The sequence below is a fragment of the Sander vitreus genome, unplaced genomic scaffold (genome assembly GCF_031162955.1).
Source record: "Sander vitreus isolate 19-12246 unplaced genomic scaffold, sanVit1 ctg335_0, whole genome shotgun sequence".
Lineage (NCBI taxonomy): Eukaryota > Metazoa > Chordata > Actinopteri > Perciformes > Percidae > Sander > Sander vitreus.
In genome coordinates this window covers 61,760-83,061 of record NW_027595477.1, presented here as the reverse complement: position 1 = coordinate 83,061, position 21,302 = coordinate 61,760, and the positions used below count along the sequence as shown (strand labels likewise).

Sequence of the window (21,302 nt, the reverse complement as noted above, 5' to 3'; positions counted from 1 at the left end):
CAACCGCTCGAGTCTAATCAAGCGGTGTCTTGGTTCCTGGCGGGGGAAGTAAACGTGCAATCCCTCCTCCCCCCCCCGCCGCTGAGGGCACGCAAACCGGTGACCGAATCTATTAACTCGGTAGGCCAACTAACGACCATCTGGTTGAACCGACTCGCATAAAAGAGTTGGTTGTCCCATCACTAGTGTCAACACCTAAGTTAGCAGTTAGCTTGCTATATGAAGGGTTAGGTTAGGTGAAAAGACAGGGTTAGGGTACTACAGAAACTACAATCTAGCATCTGCCTGAAAAACTAGGATCCTAAAAATGTTCTTAAACTACAGCTTCCTCTTTTGCAGCAACATGCTACTCAAGACAGTGTTCATTTCACCTACTATAATGACAACAGTCTAAGCAAATTGACTCAGCTGTAGCTAATTAGCTAATCTTAAATTTGGACAAACAACAAAAGAGAAACTCTTGGCTGTTGTCTGGTTAATATGCTCTGTGCATGCTGGGATAATTTACACTTGCCAAAGATTGTTTTCTGAAAGAAGAAATGCCAATGTGTCATTTTTGATGTTTGAAAAAAATAAGGATTTGGCTTAGTGTTTTTACTTGTCATATCACCAACAGAGTGGTGAGTGTTTTTTACATAACCGATGTAGATGATTGTCATAAAGTTCACTGACTCATGCTGTTGAATTTGACCATCTATTATCTACTACTACTATCTATTCACATTCATACATGAACAGACTAGCACATAGCACCTTAGCTGCTGTGACTTATTTCAAAACATACATACAACAATTGTTACCCAGAAGTCCCTTCTTTACTGTAACACCGCTCACAGGCTGCAGGGACTTCTAGTGGCTAACGTAAATAGAGCTGCAAATAAATCACACCAGATTGCCAAGTTATTCCTTTCAGAGAGGTAGATAGCTCAACATTTAGAGTGTAAAGTGTTGTCAAAATCTCTGTTAAACCTTTAAGTACATCATATCATCGGTTGTTACCTCAGCTATTAAAAGCTCTAATTTGAGACCGTCAGAATTCAGAGTTGTGAAACAGCTTGTCATTTGAGTCTGTGAAGCTAACATCATTGTTAGCCTTAGCTGCTACAGTGCAGCGCTGTCAACATTATCATAAGGTCCAATATCAATATATTGGATGATGTGCCAGCACTTTGTTAGGACTGGCCAACTATTCAGGTGTCAAAATTAATATAATGCCACTTTAAATGTCATGATTAAATGTTAGTATGCCTACTACCACTATAATGTCTAAATTAATGTGGGCTAAATTGGTCAATTTTTCAAGAAGGCCGGGCAAAGTCGACTTTTCTTACTGACTGCTTTAAAAAAAACAGAGCCCCAATATTACCCAAACAACAAGAAAATACATTATTTTATCGGATTCTGTTCAAGGTAAGTTGGTGATGGTGCTTATTGTTTACTTATATAGACGACGAATACAGGCCTGTTTTTAAATTAAATTTGTAGAAAATCAACACAATTTAAATCCCAATTGCAATATTGGTCAAAAGTTTAGCAATTGTTCATGTTCGGCCCCATAGTTTTAGTTACACCTTACAGAGCTTACACTTTACTTGAAGGTATCTACATAAGAGGGACATGACACTGTCATGAATGTGTCATAAACATTGTAAACAAATCATAAACGTTTATGACATAACGCTTCTTTCATTAAGTGTCATTTGGTTTTTGACTTGACAAGTTAGGGTTAGGGTTAGAGTTACGGTTAGGGTTCATGTGTCATGACAGTGTCATGTGTTCATGACAGTGTCATGTCACTCTTATGTAGATACCTTCAAGTAAAGTGTTACCCACATTGCATTTATTTTCATTTTAAAATAGCTCTGGTTAGTCTGAAAAAGAAAATGTACAATTGATCCATAATTGAACTTATCTGAGAGGCAAAAAATGAACTGGTACAAAGACACATTTGTTTTGCCCCTCGGAATTGATATTGATATTGATAACCTTTTATTTGCAATCACCAACACAGATGATAGAACATACTTTGTTTAAATCCAGTGTTAGTGATCCTAATATTTCTTCCTTTTTTAATTTAGGTGCATCCTGACACTGAAAGCATACAATTTGCCCTTGACAAAAAAGAATAAACTGAACTGAAGGTTAAGCCTGTATTTCCATGTTTTCTTATTGACAATTAGGTGTTATATGCAGGATACATTTTGGCTCTGATCTGCAAAAAAAATTACTTGTAAAATGAATAACAAGGGGTATGATGCAGAAAGGAAAGTTGAAAGAACAAAGTCACAAATTGCTTCCTATAGAGAAAAGTGTATTGTGATTAAATATATGATTGGACTTTTAAAGTCAACCTGTGCCAGTTTCTCTCACTCCAACAGAAAATTGTCAGCAGAAATAATCCACTGAATGCGGCAATGTTACAGTGATTAGGTGCGGCTGCCTCTCCCAGCACTCTGCTTTAACAGGCTCTCTAATGTATTTGATTCCAGAATATATGGATCTGTTTCTGCCACGTAAGGGTAATCTGGACTTTATTCAGCAATGACAAAGGCATTGCTGCGGAGAACACACTCATTTAAGCTATTTGTGGATTTGAATCATAGTTCAGAGTACACTGTCTGAAAAGTAGCAGAAAAACAAATCTCATTATGGACGTGGAAGTGAGAAAACGTTCATCTTCTTTGGCAAACACACACCTTAATCATTTTTTTCTAATAGTTTCTGACTTTGACATTCTGACACTAAGAGTAATACAGAAAACATTAGTATACATTTATTTTTATTTTCTAATGATAAAGTCTCTAAAACTAAAACAATGTCAAACACACACCTTCCCTCACACCCTCTGTCTCTGAACAACATTAAATGTTCTCACTTGATTAACTTTTCATTACGACAACTCAAACAAACAAATATTTTTCTCCAAAGTGAAGGAGCCTATAAGTGATGCTCTTTTCTGAAATGACTAGCCGTAAATACAGTTCAACAATTTTTTTAGTGTTTCTCAGTGGGTTGAAAATGTGCTGGCAACCAGCCTTGTAGAATGTAACATATTAGCATATTTATTAAATTTTTGCCCCTCTAATGGATGGAACATTTACAGTAAGTAGTCCGGGAGGGGGATTGCTCTCCTCTCTGGGGTGGTACTCTGCAATGTGCTGTGCATTTTAGTGTGTTATTCTACCTCACTGCAGTCACTTTACCAGAGAAAATGAGGTTGTAATTTTCAATAGTGTTTTATTTCCGATACAAATCCATCTGATGGTTTAAAAGTAATGTCCAAATGTGCTGTCAAAGTATTTAACACATCTAATTTTGAATTCTCTGTCAGATTCTTTTTTGCTGTTTGAGTTCCAGGTCTTGTTATCCTGGTAACACTGGTTTGGGAACTGCCAGGCCCCACTACAAACTACATAAATAACAGTAGCAGACACTAGCAAACAATATTTGATGGATATTACTTTGTTGTTCCACAGTCTGGCAAGATATTGTCACTCATATCATTACTATCCCTAATATGAGGAAACAATCTGGTGTCATCAAATCCTATTACAGCGGATTTTCTTCCTCAGGAGTGGTTAGAATTAAAGTTTCATTGTTTACTGGAGGATTTCGACACCCACACTGATGATGTTTCTTCTAATATTTAAGGGCATGTCAGAAGCCTGGCAGTGCACCAGTTCTCAAATCCCTCAGCGAATTGTGTTTTGAGGGATTAACAACATTTACTGTCACATTTGAGCCCTAGTGTGAGCTGCAGGATTACATTTCTTGAAAATAACATGTATATGCGCATGTATCTCAATTTCAAGGGGAAATTATACCTTCTAGACCATCCGGACAGCTCCTTGTCACATCAAAGCTGACACACTTAAGCTTCTCAGATAACTTTCTAAAGCCTTGTCAATAAATTGTGTCACTTCAATCAGCGCCCATCTTATACAAATAACATTTCCCTACACACACGTCTGGAAACTGTTGAATGTTTTAACGCCAGAGAATTTATGACCCGATTTCATATTTGTGGAATCAATCTTGCCGCTGGCCACCCAGAGGATACCAACCACAGCTACAGACCGACAAAATAGGTTAAGCTCCTAATTTATGGGTGGGAAATCCACTCATTAAAGGTCCTCGAGCCAGCCATGGGTGCACCTTCTGTGTTGGGTTTGCATCTTAATTCGGTCCCACATTAATTACAGACCTTGACTGCGAACAGAGTTTTGGGGGAAAACTGGCTATTCACAAAGGCCATGGTCATTCCTAAAGTGGAGCCATAATTAGGCCAGATGGGGCAATCTGACTGCTAGCCATGGTGTGGTGAGGCTTCTTGTTTGTATTGGCAGAGCAGTGCCACACTCACCATTTATACTCTCTATAGCTATAGCTATACTCTATACATCTGTATGGCTGAATGTGGAAGGTCTGAGCAACTTCTACTAATGTCGTCTGCTAGATAGATGTGTGACTTTTGTGGGATGCGGTGGAGTGAAATGTCCCGAATATGCAGAAATTCAGTTTGGTTTTGTCAGTGGTAAAATGGACAACATTTTGAACTGTACTCACTTTTGTGTAAGGGAATCATGTAATATTTAACTATGGTGATACTGCTACTCTAGTGCATATGTTTTCCATTTTTCTAAAGAGGCTTAAACATTTTTGATTGTGAAAACAGCATCTAAGGGTGTAGTCACTCCTAGCTCGTTTGGGCCTGTTGTTTCAAAAGCATTTCACCACCAGGTCCGGTTTATTTGGGCATATGTGCAATCACACTCTGATGCGGGGAAAAACAAGTGGGCAGAGATCGCCTTGGCCGACCAATGAGAGAACAGCTTGCTCAAGCATGACATTAGTTAACAACTTTTGGACCATTTTTGAATGTTGCCATGTAAACACTAAAGAACCGAGAGGCAAATGCATCAATTGTATCTAATTAGTCACTGAATCTGAACAATGCAAACAAACTGCAGATCTGAAAACTCCTGAAAGATTCAAGCCTCTGGGGCAGCGTCCCCCATGTTGACTGACATGTGACAGCTGACTTGCTAGGAGACGTGCTGTCAACTTCTGTGGTGTACTACTGACTAGAGCGCTTCATAGATCTGTACAGTCTATGAAGGTTGATACAAGATGTGTCTTTCCGCTTTTTTAACAAGCCATCAATGGTTATGTACTGTTAGTGATTCCCTTTACAACATTCAACATATAGGAGGACCCATTTTTATGGTTTAGTTGGTATTCAAATTGGAAAGTGGAAGTCTACAAGGTACTGTAGGCTACTACAGTAGCTTCCTGTCAGAGTGTGGAAGCCCAGCTTGCTAACATCTACCCTGATTCCTAATAGACTATTCCTTTCCAACACCTGCTGAGTCATTGGCATGACCAGACTCAGATTCCCTACAGTTTCTTATTATACTATTGTATATGATACATTTTACATTCTCTACATTCTGCCATTAAACTGTATCTGTGCACTATGGCCTAGCCCTCCTCCTTATTGTAAAAACTGGACCTCATGGTTCCTGTTAATTTCAGCACACCATAGCAGACAGAGACATACATTCACACCGCAAGTCTTAATGCTTAATTCGGATTTTTTGCTCAGATCCAATTTTTTGTTTGGCTGTTCACATTACCTTTTAAAATGTGGCCTATATCAGATTCCAGTGTGTACTGTTTGCGATTTGGAACTGACCCGCATGCGCAAAAGAACAATAACAATGACATCAGACGCAGCGCGCTGTCGCACTAAAGTTAGGGAGGTTATGGAGGAAATAAGCTTTTTCGCTTTTATTTCAAAATTTTTGTGTAATGGCAGCCGTAACGTTAATGAGCAGATGCTGAGAAGGAGAAGAATGAAGACAAAGAGAGCCAAATTGGCTATTTTGGCCTTTTGCAGGGTTATGGCTGCAAATTCACTACAGAGGTCTGTGTGGATGCAGAGACGAAGCCAGGCGTGGTGGGACTGCGTTGTGAATAGCTTCACAGAGACGCAGTTTATTCAAAACTTTCGGATGTCGAGGGCAACTTTACTGTCTGTGTCTAGGGCTAACTCCATCCGGCGCATAATTGTGACAAATGTCGATGTAGATTGACATAAAAGTCGCATCAAATCCGCTTTGGTTGTTCACACTGCGGCCGCATTGAAAAAAATCAGACCTGGGTCTGATTTAGGACCACATATGGAAGTGGTCTAAATCTGATTTGAAAAAATCAGATCTGGGCAAGATTTGAGTGTTCATACTACTTCTGAAGAAGTCTGACCTGGTCACTTGACCCTATTTGGGCCACTTTTGCTGCAGTCTGAACGTAGCCATAATGACATTGCAATTTCCATGTCATGGGTAGAATTTAAGCAAATCATACATTTTTCAAAAAATATAATACAACAAATAAAACAATGACAAAGCAGCATGATCTCCTCTTGGCATCACATGTCTCAACCAAACCACACAGATGAAATTAATTTTGTGCATTGCTAGAATCATTCTTTTAATGCATCTGATTAGAGCAAATTAGACTGCAGTAGACTGAAAATTAGACTGGGCTTGCTGTTGTGAATGCATATGTCTCTGTGTTTCAGAGTAAGTAACATTTGACCGCAGATTTCAGTGGTTCAAACCTTTTTACAAATCCCAATTTCTATATTGTGAAAGGATATTGGATGGCTAGGCTCATATTATTTACTGTATTATATCTGTTTGCTCAGAAACGCATGGATATTTCTGTATGTGCTCTGAATAGCAGTCACTTCTTTTAAGGTGCAGTCATTATACTTTTTTGGAGAAGACAATAGAACAAATGAAGTATGCTGTTTCTCACATCTTCTTTGTGGTTACAGCTCATAATTTGCGTGTACTCTTTCCGTGTCAGTGCATCTTTCACAGCTGTATTATTGCTCATTTGCAGGAGATGGCATATAAGAGATGTGTTTTCATTAATTCCAGTATTTAATGAGAAGTTAGAATGTGTATAGATCACAGTAAATGAAAAGCTTTTGCTAAGTACCTAAATCATATTTCTTCTACATACAGTATGTTTGCAGACCATAGTATCATGGCTACTACATGTATTTCACTATTGACTTTGGTAGCACTGCATAGCTCTAGATATGTGAAAAGCATCAAGCAGGCTCAGTGGCAGATATACAATCCCTGCAGCACTCAGTGTGTTTGCCAAAAGGGAAAGCTGATCATCTGGCATCTTTGAGCAGATATAAGGATTAGCTTTGGAAATCTTAAGCTCGCCATGTATTCATTTTGCATACTGCCTCACACTAGGGAAGCGTGCTAGTTGCCGTACCACGCAGTGAAAAATAATGCAAAGGTCATATGGGGTACACACACAAGCCTGAGAGTGAGTAAACAGAGATGGCTGGAAGCAGCATCAGTTTTTGACCCACCTGTCAAAGGATGACATTTTTCTTTTTTAAAGTACCTACTACACATATTTTAAGGGACTGTTTGTTTTTTATTTAACGGGATACCGGAGGAGTTTTGGGATCTTTAGTCAAAATAGACTTGACCCTCCCTTCGCCAGAAATATATTTTTCTATGACCCTCCAAAATGATTGGGAAAAGAGGCATGACCCTCCCCAACAATATATCGATGCCTTCTGTACTAGTTTGCGCTTGGCAAAGATCATCATCACAATCATGACATACATGACTTAACCTCTGCTTTCTCATCTTACACATCACACTCCACCAAGATGGTGGCCATTTGTAGATTTACTCACTATAAGTCAAAAATGAACTGCAGTTTTATTTGACAGTTAGTGTGTTCAATGAGTTTACAACACCTCAGCGGTTCTTCAGAGCTCATTAAAAACTGATACCGGTTCTTGAGTGACAGATGTGTGCCTGTGTTTGGAAAATTAAATCCGGTCAGGATAAACAATATGTATGAACTAATTCTCTTGTGTTTTAAAGTCTGGATATTTTCGGCCTATACAATCATTTTATTTCATCATATACTTAGCCTACTGCTGTAATCTGGTAGTCGTGGCATCATGATACCGGCGCGGATCCAGTGCTCCAGGGGCAGAGATCCTGCCATGGCAGCTGCCTTTAGGTGCTGGGTAGGTCTGTGTTAGTTGTGTGAAACCGGTGTATGCAAACGTGGGGTGCTGTCCACCCAACGCGGATAATGGGTACATAGGGGCATGATACATGCCGGAAATTGAAGCGAGACCTGGATGCGGGAGATTTAGGACACCCGGTTTTGCAATTTTTGCTGTTTTCATGAATACTGGTTACTGCTGCATCTTGTCCTGATTTCCCAAACTAAAAAAATGAGTGCCGTTAAAAGGAATTTGCATTGACTCGTTATTATTAATTTTGACCACCCATAATACAATGCCATTGTTTTTCTTTCGATGAACACACAGTAGGCTATATTCAAAGTGTGTAGCAGTCAGAAGGGGCAGAGAAAGTCTGTTTATACTAGGCCATTCAAATGCTAATGTTTCAGAAAGATAGCAGCCAATGACAATATATCTATCCAAGCAGACAAATTCTACCAGCATGTGGCCCTTTGTACAGTAGGTGTGTGTAATTTTGATTACTTTCAACCTGCACCTTTTCCCCAGCCATTGCCGTCATGATGGCTGATTCTATTCAGTGTTTTGTCATTTTGGTTGTAGAGCTTATATAGTCCACATAAATGTCTCCAGCAGAATCTCAGTCCATATTACCCACAAAAACATAAAAAAACATCCTTGTTCTCTGAATTAGTTTGACATGAATCTTTGCTTTCCCAGCTAGCAGCTTATATATAGGCCTACTGAAAATGTGGTTTGAAGGCTTTGTCATATGTGGCTACCTATGTGACATTTAGCTGACACATAATGGCCTATAGTGTGTTGTTTTCCTGTTGCAAAAGGATGCAATTTAACCACTTTTCAGCTGTGACTTTAGATTGGCCTTAATAACATGATTGGTGGGCTACTCTCATTGTTAGCTGCAGCTACGGAGTAGCTTAAGAGTGAATTAGGGTATAGACTTTGAACACATTTAATCACCACCATAACTAAAACTAGAACATTATCACCAAGGTTACAAGTAAATGTAATCATGCTTCTATTTCAGACCCTGTTTGACTCTAAAGAATGATCAAGCATAGGCTGAAGAAATCCATTTAAATAGGAACATGCTTTTTCACTGCGTGTTTCTAATTTAGTTTACCGCTGTTAGGTAATTACCAGTTAAACATGAGTAATTTAGAGCTGAGCAAAGCGAGATAGATACAATAGCTTTATGTTATGTCATAATCAGCACCACATTATGTCAGTGCTGGCCACATTAGGTATTAATGTTGTTACAGTGCTAACCATCCGACTGTTGCATTCATTTTCAGAGGGTAAAACTTTAATGGTCTCTTGTTAAATTGAGCTGAAAATGCATTCTGAAATTGGGGATGCAAGTGAGAGTGTCTTCACATTTATGTGTTTGTGCATGCTACTTTACTCTGCACATCTGGTGGATTCATTTTTCTGTCAGATATAAATGTAAATGTAAAATGAATGTTTTTTTTTTTTTACCTTTTCACATCTCTTCAAATTAAAGTAGGCCTACAGAAATGTGTGCCATAGGTGTGCAGACAAACATAATGAGAGCTGCAAGGCAGTACAGATGTAGGCACTCAGTTAACTTAGGGTATCACCAGAATACCCTATCAGCTTTAAACTTTTCACAGAGTTGGATCAGATTAATCATCTTTGCATTATGACTCAACAGATGTGATCCACTTAGATGTTTATGTCCTCCCATCCACACACATGCTTTTTTTTCTTCTTTACTTTAATAAAAACATAGTCTGGCAGCATTTCATGCAAAACCTATTAGCCAATGCAAATGAGTTGTATATGAACACAGGGTTATATCCGCAATGGTTACATGAGTGCAGTAAGCTCCCCAACATGAGCTTTTACATTTAAGAAGAGTTTCTTGCAGGCTCGTACTGTATATACATTTTGGAATTCTAAGGACCTTGCTTACCTTTCTGACTTGTTTGGTGGTTTGAAACATCTCTCTCTCTCTAGTAAAGATGTTAGCTTTTCTCCAAAAGTAAAAGGGGATATATCCCTTAATTTTAGTGCTGGTGCTTTAAATATAGATTTGAATATCTGGAGTGCCTACCAACCCACAAACTGTGAAGTAAGACAACCCAGTCAGTTTTTTGTGGGCTGCCTATATCAGAAAACATGGGATTCAACAAGCCACTCATGCCGTGGTTACACTGGTCCTGTCGATGCGACTTTTGTAATCAGATGCACCAGATCGTAACTCAGCCCCATACCGTGCGAGATGTGCTTTGTTGATGAGAGAGCAGCGGAGTCAGCGCTATATATTCTTATATACTGTATGTGTGTGTGTATGTGTGTTTGTCTGTTTTTATAAGATCTATATATTTAGAGATTAAGATGTATCAGTATGTTGATAGCCATTTGACTCTAAAAGTTGGAATCATGATTGTGTGTCATGCTTTGTCTAGTACAGAGTATTTGTCCACAACCTGGGGTGTTCACTTGGCAGCTTTGGATAAATGCTTGCACATTTATAGTGCAGCAAAACACTTCAAAAGCAGTAACACTTTTCTAGTGGGTAGAAAAAGGAGTAAAGATTTACCACCAAATGATTAATGCCAACAACATATCCTTTAAACACAGAAAAGCAATACCATGCCTCTCAGCTCTTTGCTACCCTAGAATCATTTCACCTCTCTGAGCCAGTAAGAAGTATTAATAAATATCCAAACGGCCTCTCTGTGATCATTGAAGACCAAAGGCTACTGGGCATTTACCATTTTAATACTTCAGTGTTTGCTTGCTCTCTTATCGCCCCGGAAAATAGTTTGCCCCAAAATGAAAATTCACTCATTTTCCACTCAACCCCCCTGTCAGTCAGAACTCCTCTGAGGGCTATATGAAATCCAAATACACAGACAGTTCACCCCTGTAGTTCCACCTTTGCCCTATTTGAAGCTGTGAAAGGTAACAAGGCCATTATTTTACAGCCTGCATATTTTAATATCAATAACAGTATTTTGCACTAACTATTTGAGATTTTATTAAATACAATTTAGCTTCAGTGAAGTAGTGTGTGTAAATGTTCCATTCCTCTGGCTTGTTAGTCAACATTACTCACCACATTTTCATTGCTATTTTTACAAGCACTAATATATTGCTCTCCAAACAATACAACAGCAGCACCATTCATCTCAATGTGTCAGTGAGCTAGCAGGAATGTTAGACACTGTGAAAACTGGACTTCTGATGAATCAGTAAGTATTAAGTGTCTGATCCACTGACATCCCATGATTCCAACTCTTTAAAATCTAAATCAAAGAACCCATTTTCATTCAGAAAGTAATGATAACTGAAGCTTTGATTGTCGCTCAGTTCCCACTATGCTGGTAAATGTGAATACACCCTGTCAAAAAATGATTTGGCTCGCTGCTGCAGCATTTCATAATGTCTTGAAATTGTTAGAACAGGAAAGACCAAGGACAATCAATGGAAGCTTTTAATCTTTTGTGCTGTACATTGACAGTAAATGATGATCAGGCGTGGCATATCAATCTTTCTGCAATTGAAGCTTTGTCTTGAGGGTTGTACTCTCGTTTTCCCAGCTTGTATATTTTTTGCTGAACTTTCATCATGCCATAATTAGCTGTTCTTTGTTTCTTTCTGTATAAAGGTTAGTGCTATACAGAGCATCATCAGCAAATAGAGCATTCAGAAAGTACATGGGAAGTAACAATGTTGGCACTTCCTGAGGACTGTTATCAGTCAATCACTGTGTCAAATGATGAATTTAGAATGCAAGGCTCGGTAATACGTTTTAATTGTACTCATCAGAAGTGCTGGGACACACTATAAATATAAATAAATTCACAGTTTATTGTCATTAAAACTTCACAGTAAAAAAACTTTTTTTTTTTTACTTTCCACCTGTCTATGTCCTGTGACATTTACTAATTAACACAGCAACATTTCTTTCAGTTGTTTGTCAGTTCCCTCCTGTAGTGATCCTGTAGCTTTTTTCTGCAAAACAAACACCATTTTCATTTCCATTGGGTGATTCATAGAAACTCTTGTCGAAGAACAGTTTGAAACTTGTGACGATTAGCTGGATTTTTTTTTTTGCTAAATGACAGGGCAGCAGTTGTGACTGAAAGGGCCACGACAAGAGGAAAATAAAAAAAGTAGTTTCCCAAATCAAAAAAGTAATTTCCCATTCCAGGTACCCTTTCATACCCTTTTTCTCCAATTCTCATTTTCTCTCTCTTTCTTTCTTTCTTTCTCTTTTTCTCTTTTTTCCCTGCAGAGCTCCTGTCGGCCTGCCACGAGCTCCGGTGCCGCTACGGCTGCGTCATGACGAGAAACGGCACCTTCTGTTTCTGCGCTGATGGCTTTGAGGTCGGTGAGGACGGGACGAGCTGCAGAGGTAGGATTCAGCTGCGCTGGTGGAGGCCTCCTGCCGTGGAGCCTTCCTCACTTTTCCTTCCCCTTCCCCACACCAATTCCTCCTTTTACCCTCGGCCAGACTTCCTTTAGATGAATAAGCACAACGTGCTAGGTATATGAGAACCATCTGTCTGCAGGCAAGGCCTCATGTACAATGCATTTACACCCTATCACATATACATGGAACACGCATACACACCCTTATACACTGTATATATAGTACACAATTTCTCTGTGTCTCTTTCACTCCCTCTTTATGCTCTACATACAGTATATGCCGCAGGCCTGGTTTCTAACAGCCAGCGAGGAAGACAGGATTTAACTGCCAAAGGTGCCTCTAGAGTTGCAGTGTCTTCCTTGGACTCTGCACATACCTTGTACCAACGACATGGCACAGCATTGCATAATTATGCTGGAGGAAGAGCTTTAACAAAGTAGCCCTGCTTCCTGAATTTGATCCTTTTTGGGGAAGACATGAGAAAGTGCGGTTTACAGGGTACTGCAGCTCCAAAAGGGGCTCATTGGTTATAAAAGTAATTATGCCTGAGGTGCTAGAGTGAGGCCACATTAAGTATACTTTATGTATTTGGGTCATGTTTGAGCACACCTAATTTGTTACAAATGACTCTTTTCCTTTTTCTTCAAGATCATGATGAATGTGCCATGTATGGCGCATGCAGCCAAACCTGCACCAACACCTATGGGTCATACAGATGCAGCTGCACAGAAGGATACATCCTGCAGCCTGACAGGATATCTTGCAAAGCCAAACAAGGTGAGCAGCACACATGCATTGGGAAACAACATCATCTGCATAGTATGTATGTTTCATTTCTAATAATAAACAGGATGGTTTTGTTCAACCAGAGTGTAATTCTAGCTTATTGCCGCCTTGGCGCTCACTGGCTTTTGTAGGGCAAGATTAATGTGGTTTAGTAGTGACCACATCCATCACCCACATGGGAATGGGTAGACGTGGTCAGGCCAGGATAATGATAAAAATTAATGAGCATGAGATTTTAAGTGCGAGCAGTCTGGAGTATTTTGTGCGCAGACAATGCCCGGCGTCACCCTGATTTATGTTAATGCCTGATGCTGGTAACAAATATGTCCTGATGAGTAAAACAGCCCACTTAGAAATAAAACAACCGAAAGAGGTATTGTGTTTTGGTGGTCCGCCGTTTGCAAGTAAACAAGCTTAACCTTGTGCGGTATATTTTTGTGTCGTGCATTGAACCGTAAAGTGAAGCAGATTTTTTTAAGGGTGTTGTCACTATGGCATATATGGGTTGAAAATAGCTAGAGGCCCTGCACACCTAGCTGGGGAGAACACCACTGTTGCAGCTTTTAATCAATGTGACTGGTGTCCTACCAGGAATAAACTGAATATGATTACCCATAAACTTAACTGAACCCAATGCTCACATGCATTAATATTAATTTAGCAGAGAGCGATAGTGGTACAGGGATAACTATGGGGTTACCGTTAGTTGTAAAAGCTCATGAATATAAATTTCAGATAAGGCTCTCTGAGGCTAGAAGATGAGGAGCAGCAGGGAATGAAAAACATATTAATGTGTCGAGTGTAAAATTGAAGTTAAAACTCTGCAGCACAGATGTTCTTTTGGTGGTTTTAATCTTGATTCGATCTCTTCTCATTTGGCTAAGATTAAAGGGAAAGGTATAATATATTTTATTCTCTTTGTATTCCTAGCATAAATCTGACTCTACAACACCCTGATGGTGTTCATGTCTGCTTGTTAATGGACTTCACTGACTCATGCTAAGTACCAAACTATAGATTATGGAAGTGTGGGGTTATTGCATGTTGCAAAAATGCCTTTATTGGATTTACAATAATCTCAGGAATTGCGTTTCTAGATTACAGACCCATCACTGCTCATTGTATCATTATAAAATATTTATTGTTAAAATGTAATTTTTTTTTTTCACAACAATCAAAGCTACCAGTTTATAACAATTAAAGACTTACAATGTGCTAGTCTATCTCTTGATACTTTCCAACTTTCCTACACTATCCCCATGTGTTCCTACTAAAAACTTAAATCATCTAAGATTCGTCTTAAATATGATGTAAATATATTACTTTTTAAAGCCAGGGTGTACGTAGGATTGATTCAAATTAAGATAAAAAGTTCCAGGTTACCCCTAGTGCAACAGTGGGGCTTATTGACTTATTTAAAATAGTTTTGGACAACACAGGATACCCCTATCTTTACATGTATTCGTTTGGAATATTGCTAGTTACCTGTCTATGTAAATGGTAATTTGGTGTTCCATACAGCTAATCAAATCACTCCGTTTTAAACCATATTTGCATGAAAAACAGTTACTGTACGTATTAAACATTGCATACATGCACTGCTAACATCACTTTGCCTGCTATGGCTAATAACCTGGTAGCTAACCAGCAGTAACACATTAAATAACATACCTGCGAATGTTACTTTGGTACTTTAGATGCTAGTGTGGTTCTTACTCTTCAATGCCACTGCTTAAGTTTATTTTGTACCTGGTTCCCCTGCCAGGGCTCAGCCTGCCAGCTGGTGTCAAACACAGACACACGTCTAAAACAATATGTCTAACATAAGTTTTGACTGTGAAAAAGGATGACTTAATTTCATTTCAGTGAGACTTTTAGCATGTGAGCCAAAAATGCACTACATAAAGACACCCTTATAGTATTTGTCCGTAATTTATTTTTTTATTTAGAACTGTATTTTATGATGGTCTATATTAAAAAAGCTCTGCCATTATTGATACATACTGTAAGCTAACATTTCCCATGCTTGATTAAGAGTTGGGGCAGACCTCTATCAGGGAGCCTGGCCAAAACCCCATCTACCACCTAGTGTGGGAGAAAAATGTGTGGCTGCGAAAAGTTGATTCAGAGGGATAAGGCCAAGCAGTTACGTGTGCAGATATTCTGATTTATTGCCTATATTAGGAGAATAGCCCTTGACTTGAACTTGTGTGGAAGATCAGGATAAATTAGGGCCCCTTTTAGGGGGGTGAACCTGATGTCAAAGAATGTGCACGCTCAGTTAAGCCCATAAAGCAGCTTATCTCAGTTTTAGCACCTAGGACTGCCCTGCCTTGAATTGACTTATGTTTGTCATTTTTTTTTGTTTCTGTTTAAATCAATCATCTCTGAAAATCTATTTTGTTTTTCTGTGAGTCAATTCATGCTTTCTACCTCTGACAGTGATAAGTATTTGTTTTCTCTAAGGCATGCTTGTTGTCTTTCTTTGTCTCTTGTTTTCCATTTCTCTGTTTGTGTGTTCGTCCTATTGGCAGGATTTTAGTCATTTAAACCAATATTCTTTCCTTATTGTCAAAATAATACCTTCCATATTTTCCCTTTCACTCCAGATCCTGGTGACAGTCGTCCAATGCTTCTCATTGGTGGTTCGGATCGTATTGTCATCACCCATCTAAATGGAACAGGCCTCCAGCCCCTACGGTCTCTGAGTGTAAATGGAACACTGGCATTAGATTTCCAGCACAACCAGGAAAGTGTATGCTGGGCTCTGTCTACAGAGTCCTCTGGGCAACTCCGCTGTGCTGAAACGAGGAATCTGCGTGGATTCACACGGGAACAGGAAATAAGAACACAACAAAGTTTGCAACGTATGTTTTCATCTGTTCCTAGTTCTCTTATCTTACAGTATTGCTTTTCATTTCCTTACTTTTCTGATGAACGTGAGTGATTATCTACTCTCAAATCGTGAACACCCACCTACAGGACTATATACATCACCCACAGCTCTCTCAAACGCATGCTCACCCCTTCTTTTCCTTTTTTTTTTTCTTTTATGTGCCCTCTCACACTCTTACCTGTGAGCTCTCTCTCTATATCCCTTCATTATCTGTGCGGTTAAAGGCAGGTTAGCCTCAGTGGTTTGTGCTGCTCACCTTTCCCCTACAGCTGTCCTCCCAACCTGCGGTCTACGCCAGCTTTGCTACTTCAAATATGCTCTCTTTCCCTCCTTTTAGTTGTTTTGGTCCAGATTTTCACAAATACCATACCTGTTATTAAATATGTATGGTTTTCACTGGCTATTTGAGTAAAAAAACTAACCTAATGCTGTCATTACCTACAGTTTAAAAAGGTGCATTCAGTTACACCTGCATCAGAGGTGTCAGGTTATACTGTCCTTTGCAAAACCAAAATGAAACCAACCAGCCAATCAGAATTCTTAGTACTGCACAAATTGTTTACAAGCAAGTGTACACCTCATATTGACCATTACTTAGCCTTCAAAGGCTTTTGTATGATGTCTTCTGTGGCTCTCAGTAGAGCTTTTAAAAGGTTTTGAAAAACATAACTGATGATGTCATCAAGGTTATCTCAGCTTGAGCTTGGAGTCTAGATATTTTTAACAGAAACCTTTTGAAACTGGGGACATGGAGTTTGAAAGGTGTCGACATTTACCAGGCTGGAAGGGTATTACAAAACATGCGTTGCATTATGGGAAGAGTAGGACCCAGTTTTCTTGGAGCTGGGCTAGGGACTAAAAGATGGGATATCAGTTTCTGGGTTAGTCATGGAAAGTGTTGAAAAACTGTATTCAAGTTTATTCTTCATTGTCATTTTACTGTTTTGCATACAAATCTAACCCATGTTTGCCATTGCAGATGTGGAGCACATGGCCATTGACTGGTTGACGGGAAACTTCTATTTTGTTGACCGTGTCACTGACAAGATATTTGTCTGTGACCATGCTGGGGACACGTGTGTTACTATCCTACAACTAGACCTGATGAATCCTAAAGGAATAGCTCTGGATCCTCTCATGGGGTGAGTGTCTCTGAAAGTACAGCAAAGCTCATTTATCATCATGCATCTTTTGTTAAAGAAAGAAAAAAATCACTGAAGAAGAGGAATTTTTATTTCGCTATGCATAACATTTGACTTGTCTGGTAGAATGTGAGTGAGTTACAATGAAGGGATTTAAATGATTCCCTGTCTTTCGACTCAGCCCTCCTCTCTTTGAGCTGTGTAATTTGGTGGATAGCTGGTTATGCTTCAGACAACTTCTACTGTCGAGACATTCATTTGTATTCACTGATTTCACCCCACATCCCTCAGTAGAAAAGGCCCCTGCAGGACTTTCCATTAAAGGATTTTTGTTTCTGTGGAGATCATAAAAAAGCTAAACAACTGTGGAGTAAAAAATATCTCCACACTGCTCACAGTGAAAACTGAAACATTTACAGCATGTCGTTGACGGTTGCACAGGACTTGTCATGTAGGCAATGGTTCTTAGCAGTTCCCTGTGTCGTCACACAGAAGAAAAAAAAGAAAGTAAATAAATGCAATGCATTGCATGCAACAGCTGTACCATAATGTGAACCAGTTTCAGTAGCTCAAAGCCTTTACTGCCCTCTTATTTCCAGTGAGCAAAAGAAGAGCAGGGCCATTTTATTGCCCAGACACAAGCACAGACACCAAGCTTGGAGCATGTTTGGGGTGATACACCTTTCCTGATAGAGATTTTAGAGACCCTGGTTCAGTAATTATAGTGATACACCTTTTTCGTACTAGAGATTGTAGCACAGTACTGACCGCCTCCAAACATCAATAACATTAGAAGCATCTTGCTGCTGTGCACCAGCTGTTGACCATGTCATGCCCAGCCCCCATGAGGCCAAGACACTGTAAACTTTGAATCTTAATATATAATTAATTTGATTGACGCTAAACTATATTGCTTCTTTGTGAATTTCTAGTTTATAAATTGTACTTCGTTCAACAGCTTGTGTTACTACTATAAGCCTTTGGAGCTAATCAAAATAATTAGCTGCTGGTTTCCTAATGACGTGGAGAGTTTGGATGTGGTTGACAGCGTCTGCATTCTCATTAAATGCTAGTCGGCCATTGGAAAGCAAGATGGCTTATGGTAAATATACTTTTACCTTAGAGTTTCTATATAAGCTTGCTCCCTCTGAGTCACCTCAGATACAACACAAGTAAGGCTGGTTTTTCCAGTGGATTTGTCATAATCACACATGACACACACACACACACACACACACACACACACACACACACACACACACACACACACATTCCCATTCTGTTGTATGTATAGAGGTCCACAAGGGAGCTGGACATGCAGGCTGCTGGCTACACTATCTGTATAAGACATACATTTTTCTAAAGCCTCTTCCTGCCTCTAATTGGTGGGATATGGGTACAGCTGTTTCTGAAGAAGCGAGCCTGAGCGAGGTCTGTCAGCCTGGAGCAATGGAGTGAAAACAAAAGAAATCAGGGAGGTGTTAGATAGCAGCACACTGAGGTTCAGTGTTTGTAGATTATGCTCTGGTTTGGCACTCCATTTTCATTGTTATTTTATTCTTGCTCTGTCTCCCTGTCTTTCTTACTATCAGATTAAGTTTTTACCTTGTTATAGGAATGCCTTCGATTGACATTCCTTTCTTCTTCATTTTAAAAAAATCTTTTTTGGAGGATTTTAATTTGATTGATTGATGGTATGGTTTGCCCATCAGCTAAAATGCATGCTACCTGTAAGTCCTTTTTTAGTTTAGTGAATACTATGTACCGTTTATATCAATGACTGAAAAGGATGTACTATGTTTTTGAATATCCTCTACAATGAAAATATTAGTTAAGCCTAGATGATAAAAAAAAAAAAAATAAAGTATGGTGGATTCACTGGTGTGTGTTACTGTGTGTTAATCACATTCAATCAATCAATGTTAATCACACAGTCATCATTAAAATAATTTTAAATGCTAATTATATATATTATACTAATATGTTTTGCCAAATAGGAGCACATGAAGGAAACTGCTGTTTAAAATGGACAGGAATCTACTGCCTAAAGAAAAATGGCAAAACAACTTTGCCTTGTATTTTCAGTTCTGACAGTGTATATTCAGTCTTCTGTTTCACTGTAAGACACATACTATTTTTCACTGGTCCCATGCAGTTTATTTGATCAGGGGTGCTCATTTTCAGAATTCCAACATGGATCTCATTGTAGCTGCAGAAAGCACAAGTACAGCATCAGCACCATCCTAATCCCAGAAATCCTATCATTTGTATGCCATGTGGAGGTGCACCTGTTTGGGGAGCTGGGCTCCTTGCTGACTCTGGCAGTTTTTCAGCGCAGCCTGGTCTAGGGGTCAAAGGGCAGCCCATCTCTCCCCTGGCTTGACTTGTGCAGATTAAGTCGGCTTCCCGCTGCTCTCTGGCTGAAGCTCGTTATCATTGGAGGTTGTTGGTGCTCCGTCCTCACAGAGCCACAGCAAGACAGCATGGCAAGCCTTCCATGTTAATTACTGTATGTGCAGACCTGAGCAGTTTTGAATACTTAAAGTCACAGTCCATGAGTTAAAGGACATTTCAGTTATTTGTCTGATGTTATTCAGTCACTCCCTACTGTAAGTAACACATTAGAGACTACACATGCTCAGTATTGCTCTTCCATTCCACTGGCTCCCTGTTTCTTTTAGAATTGATTTTCATGCCCTCCCCATAGCTTTTGAGGTACTAAATGGTTTGGTTCCTCTGTGCATCACACATTGTCTATCATTTTATGTCTACTCACATACCCCAAGGTCCTCTGCAGCATGTCTTCTAAATGTCCCTAAAATTACCACAAAGAAATGGGAAATGCTGCTTTTATTGCGTTTGCCTCCAGGTAATGGAACTTCCAAGTATCAGAGAGGCAGCCTCACTGGGCATTTTTAAGGCGTTTCAAACATTTTTTTTTTTTTTTTAGATTTCTTTATCTGAGGGACAATGCACATTAATCAACATGAGTACAGAGTCCAACATGTAAATGTGCCAGATTTAGCCATACAGGCTAATTTTAATCTGCAGTCCCTAGCAGGTTGATGGCTTAAAACAATAGATAATAATTATTATTATTATTATTATTAATACATACTTTCATTTCATTTTATTATCATCACTACTGCGTGTATCCTGTGCTCCAACTATCAGTCAATGTCCAGTGTTGTGAAAAATCTTTTTCTGGAATTATCTGATGATTACCTTTGTTCATGTAGTTTGCATTTCTTTTGTTTTCTTCCCCAACAAGGGTCCTCTAATCGATATGATAACATTGTTTTGTGCGGCATTGCTTCAAAAAAGTAATCATATATAGACTTTTTCAAACAAAAATTTAGAATCCGCATCAAGACAATTTAAATGATGCTAAAACCATGTAAATGTTCTACACATAGGGGCTTAAGTGTTAAGTAAAACATGGTGCAGGGTGTCTGAGAAGCCATTCTTTTTCACATGAGCAGGCCCACAGCAGGTGTACTGTATAGCTGCAACAATGAGAGGAAGGTGCAGGCAGTAGTTTTATGCTGCTGTTTTATATAGCTTCTTTAAGTATATGTTTGGAACCTTTGTGACTGGGTAGGCTGTGGGTAGAGCTTTGCTGACCCATAGCTACTCATAATGTCACACCTGATCATAATGATTCCGGCAACCTAAAGGGGTGGCTGGTTTTATTGGATGAAGAAACTTATCTGGCGACTGTAATCTGTCTATGTGTACAGTTACCAGATTCTTTTATTAGATTAAATATTCCGGTCTGGAATTTTGATGTTGATTTCAAAAACACAATGTATGTAGATTAGAGGGCCACCAAAACTATCAATAATCTTAGTAATTCATCACTGTACTGCTCCCTTAATGTGGATGACATATTTACAAATTGCCTCCCTAAGGCGTATAGAATCAGTTACATTTGAATAAGATAGACCATTTTTTAAGCCGGTCTCCCTTAGTTGCTGTAGCTACGCCTTTCCATCTCGCAACAGCACATAA

At 39.1% G+C, this 21,302-nt stretch overlaps 1 protein-coding gene across 1 annotated transcript in view; it reads left to right on the top strand.

Annotated features, from left to right (window-relative positions):
• Positions 1 to 21,302, top strand: part of LOC144513752 (low-density lipoprotein receptor-related protein 1B-like) — a gene marked incomplete at both ends in the record, with an annotated part of 113,161 nt that overhangs the window by 32,160 nt on the left and 59,699 nt on the right. Inside the window, 4 exons of the mRNA XM_078244928.1 lie at positions 12,330 to 12,449; positions 13,116 to 13,244; positions 15,863 to 16,120; positions 17,129 to 17,291. Of these exons, the coding sequence (XP_078101054.1) occupies positions 12,330 to 12,449; positions 13,116 to 13,244; positions 15,863 to 16,120; positions 17,129 to 17,291 (670 nt within the window). The remainder of the gene's footprint in view (positions 1 to 12,329; positions 12,450 to 13,115; positions 13,245 to 15,862; positions 16,121 to 17,128; positions 17,292 to 21,302) is intronic.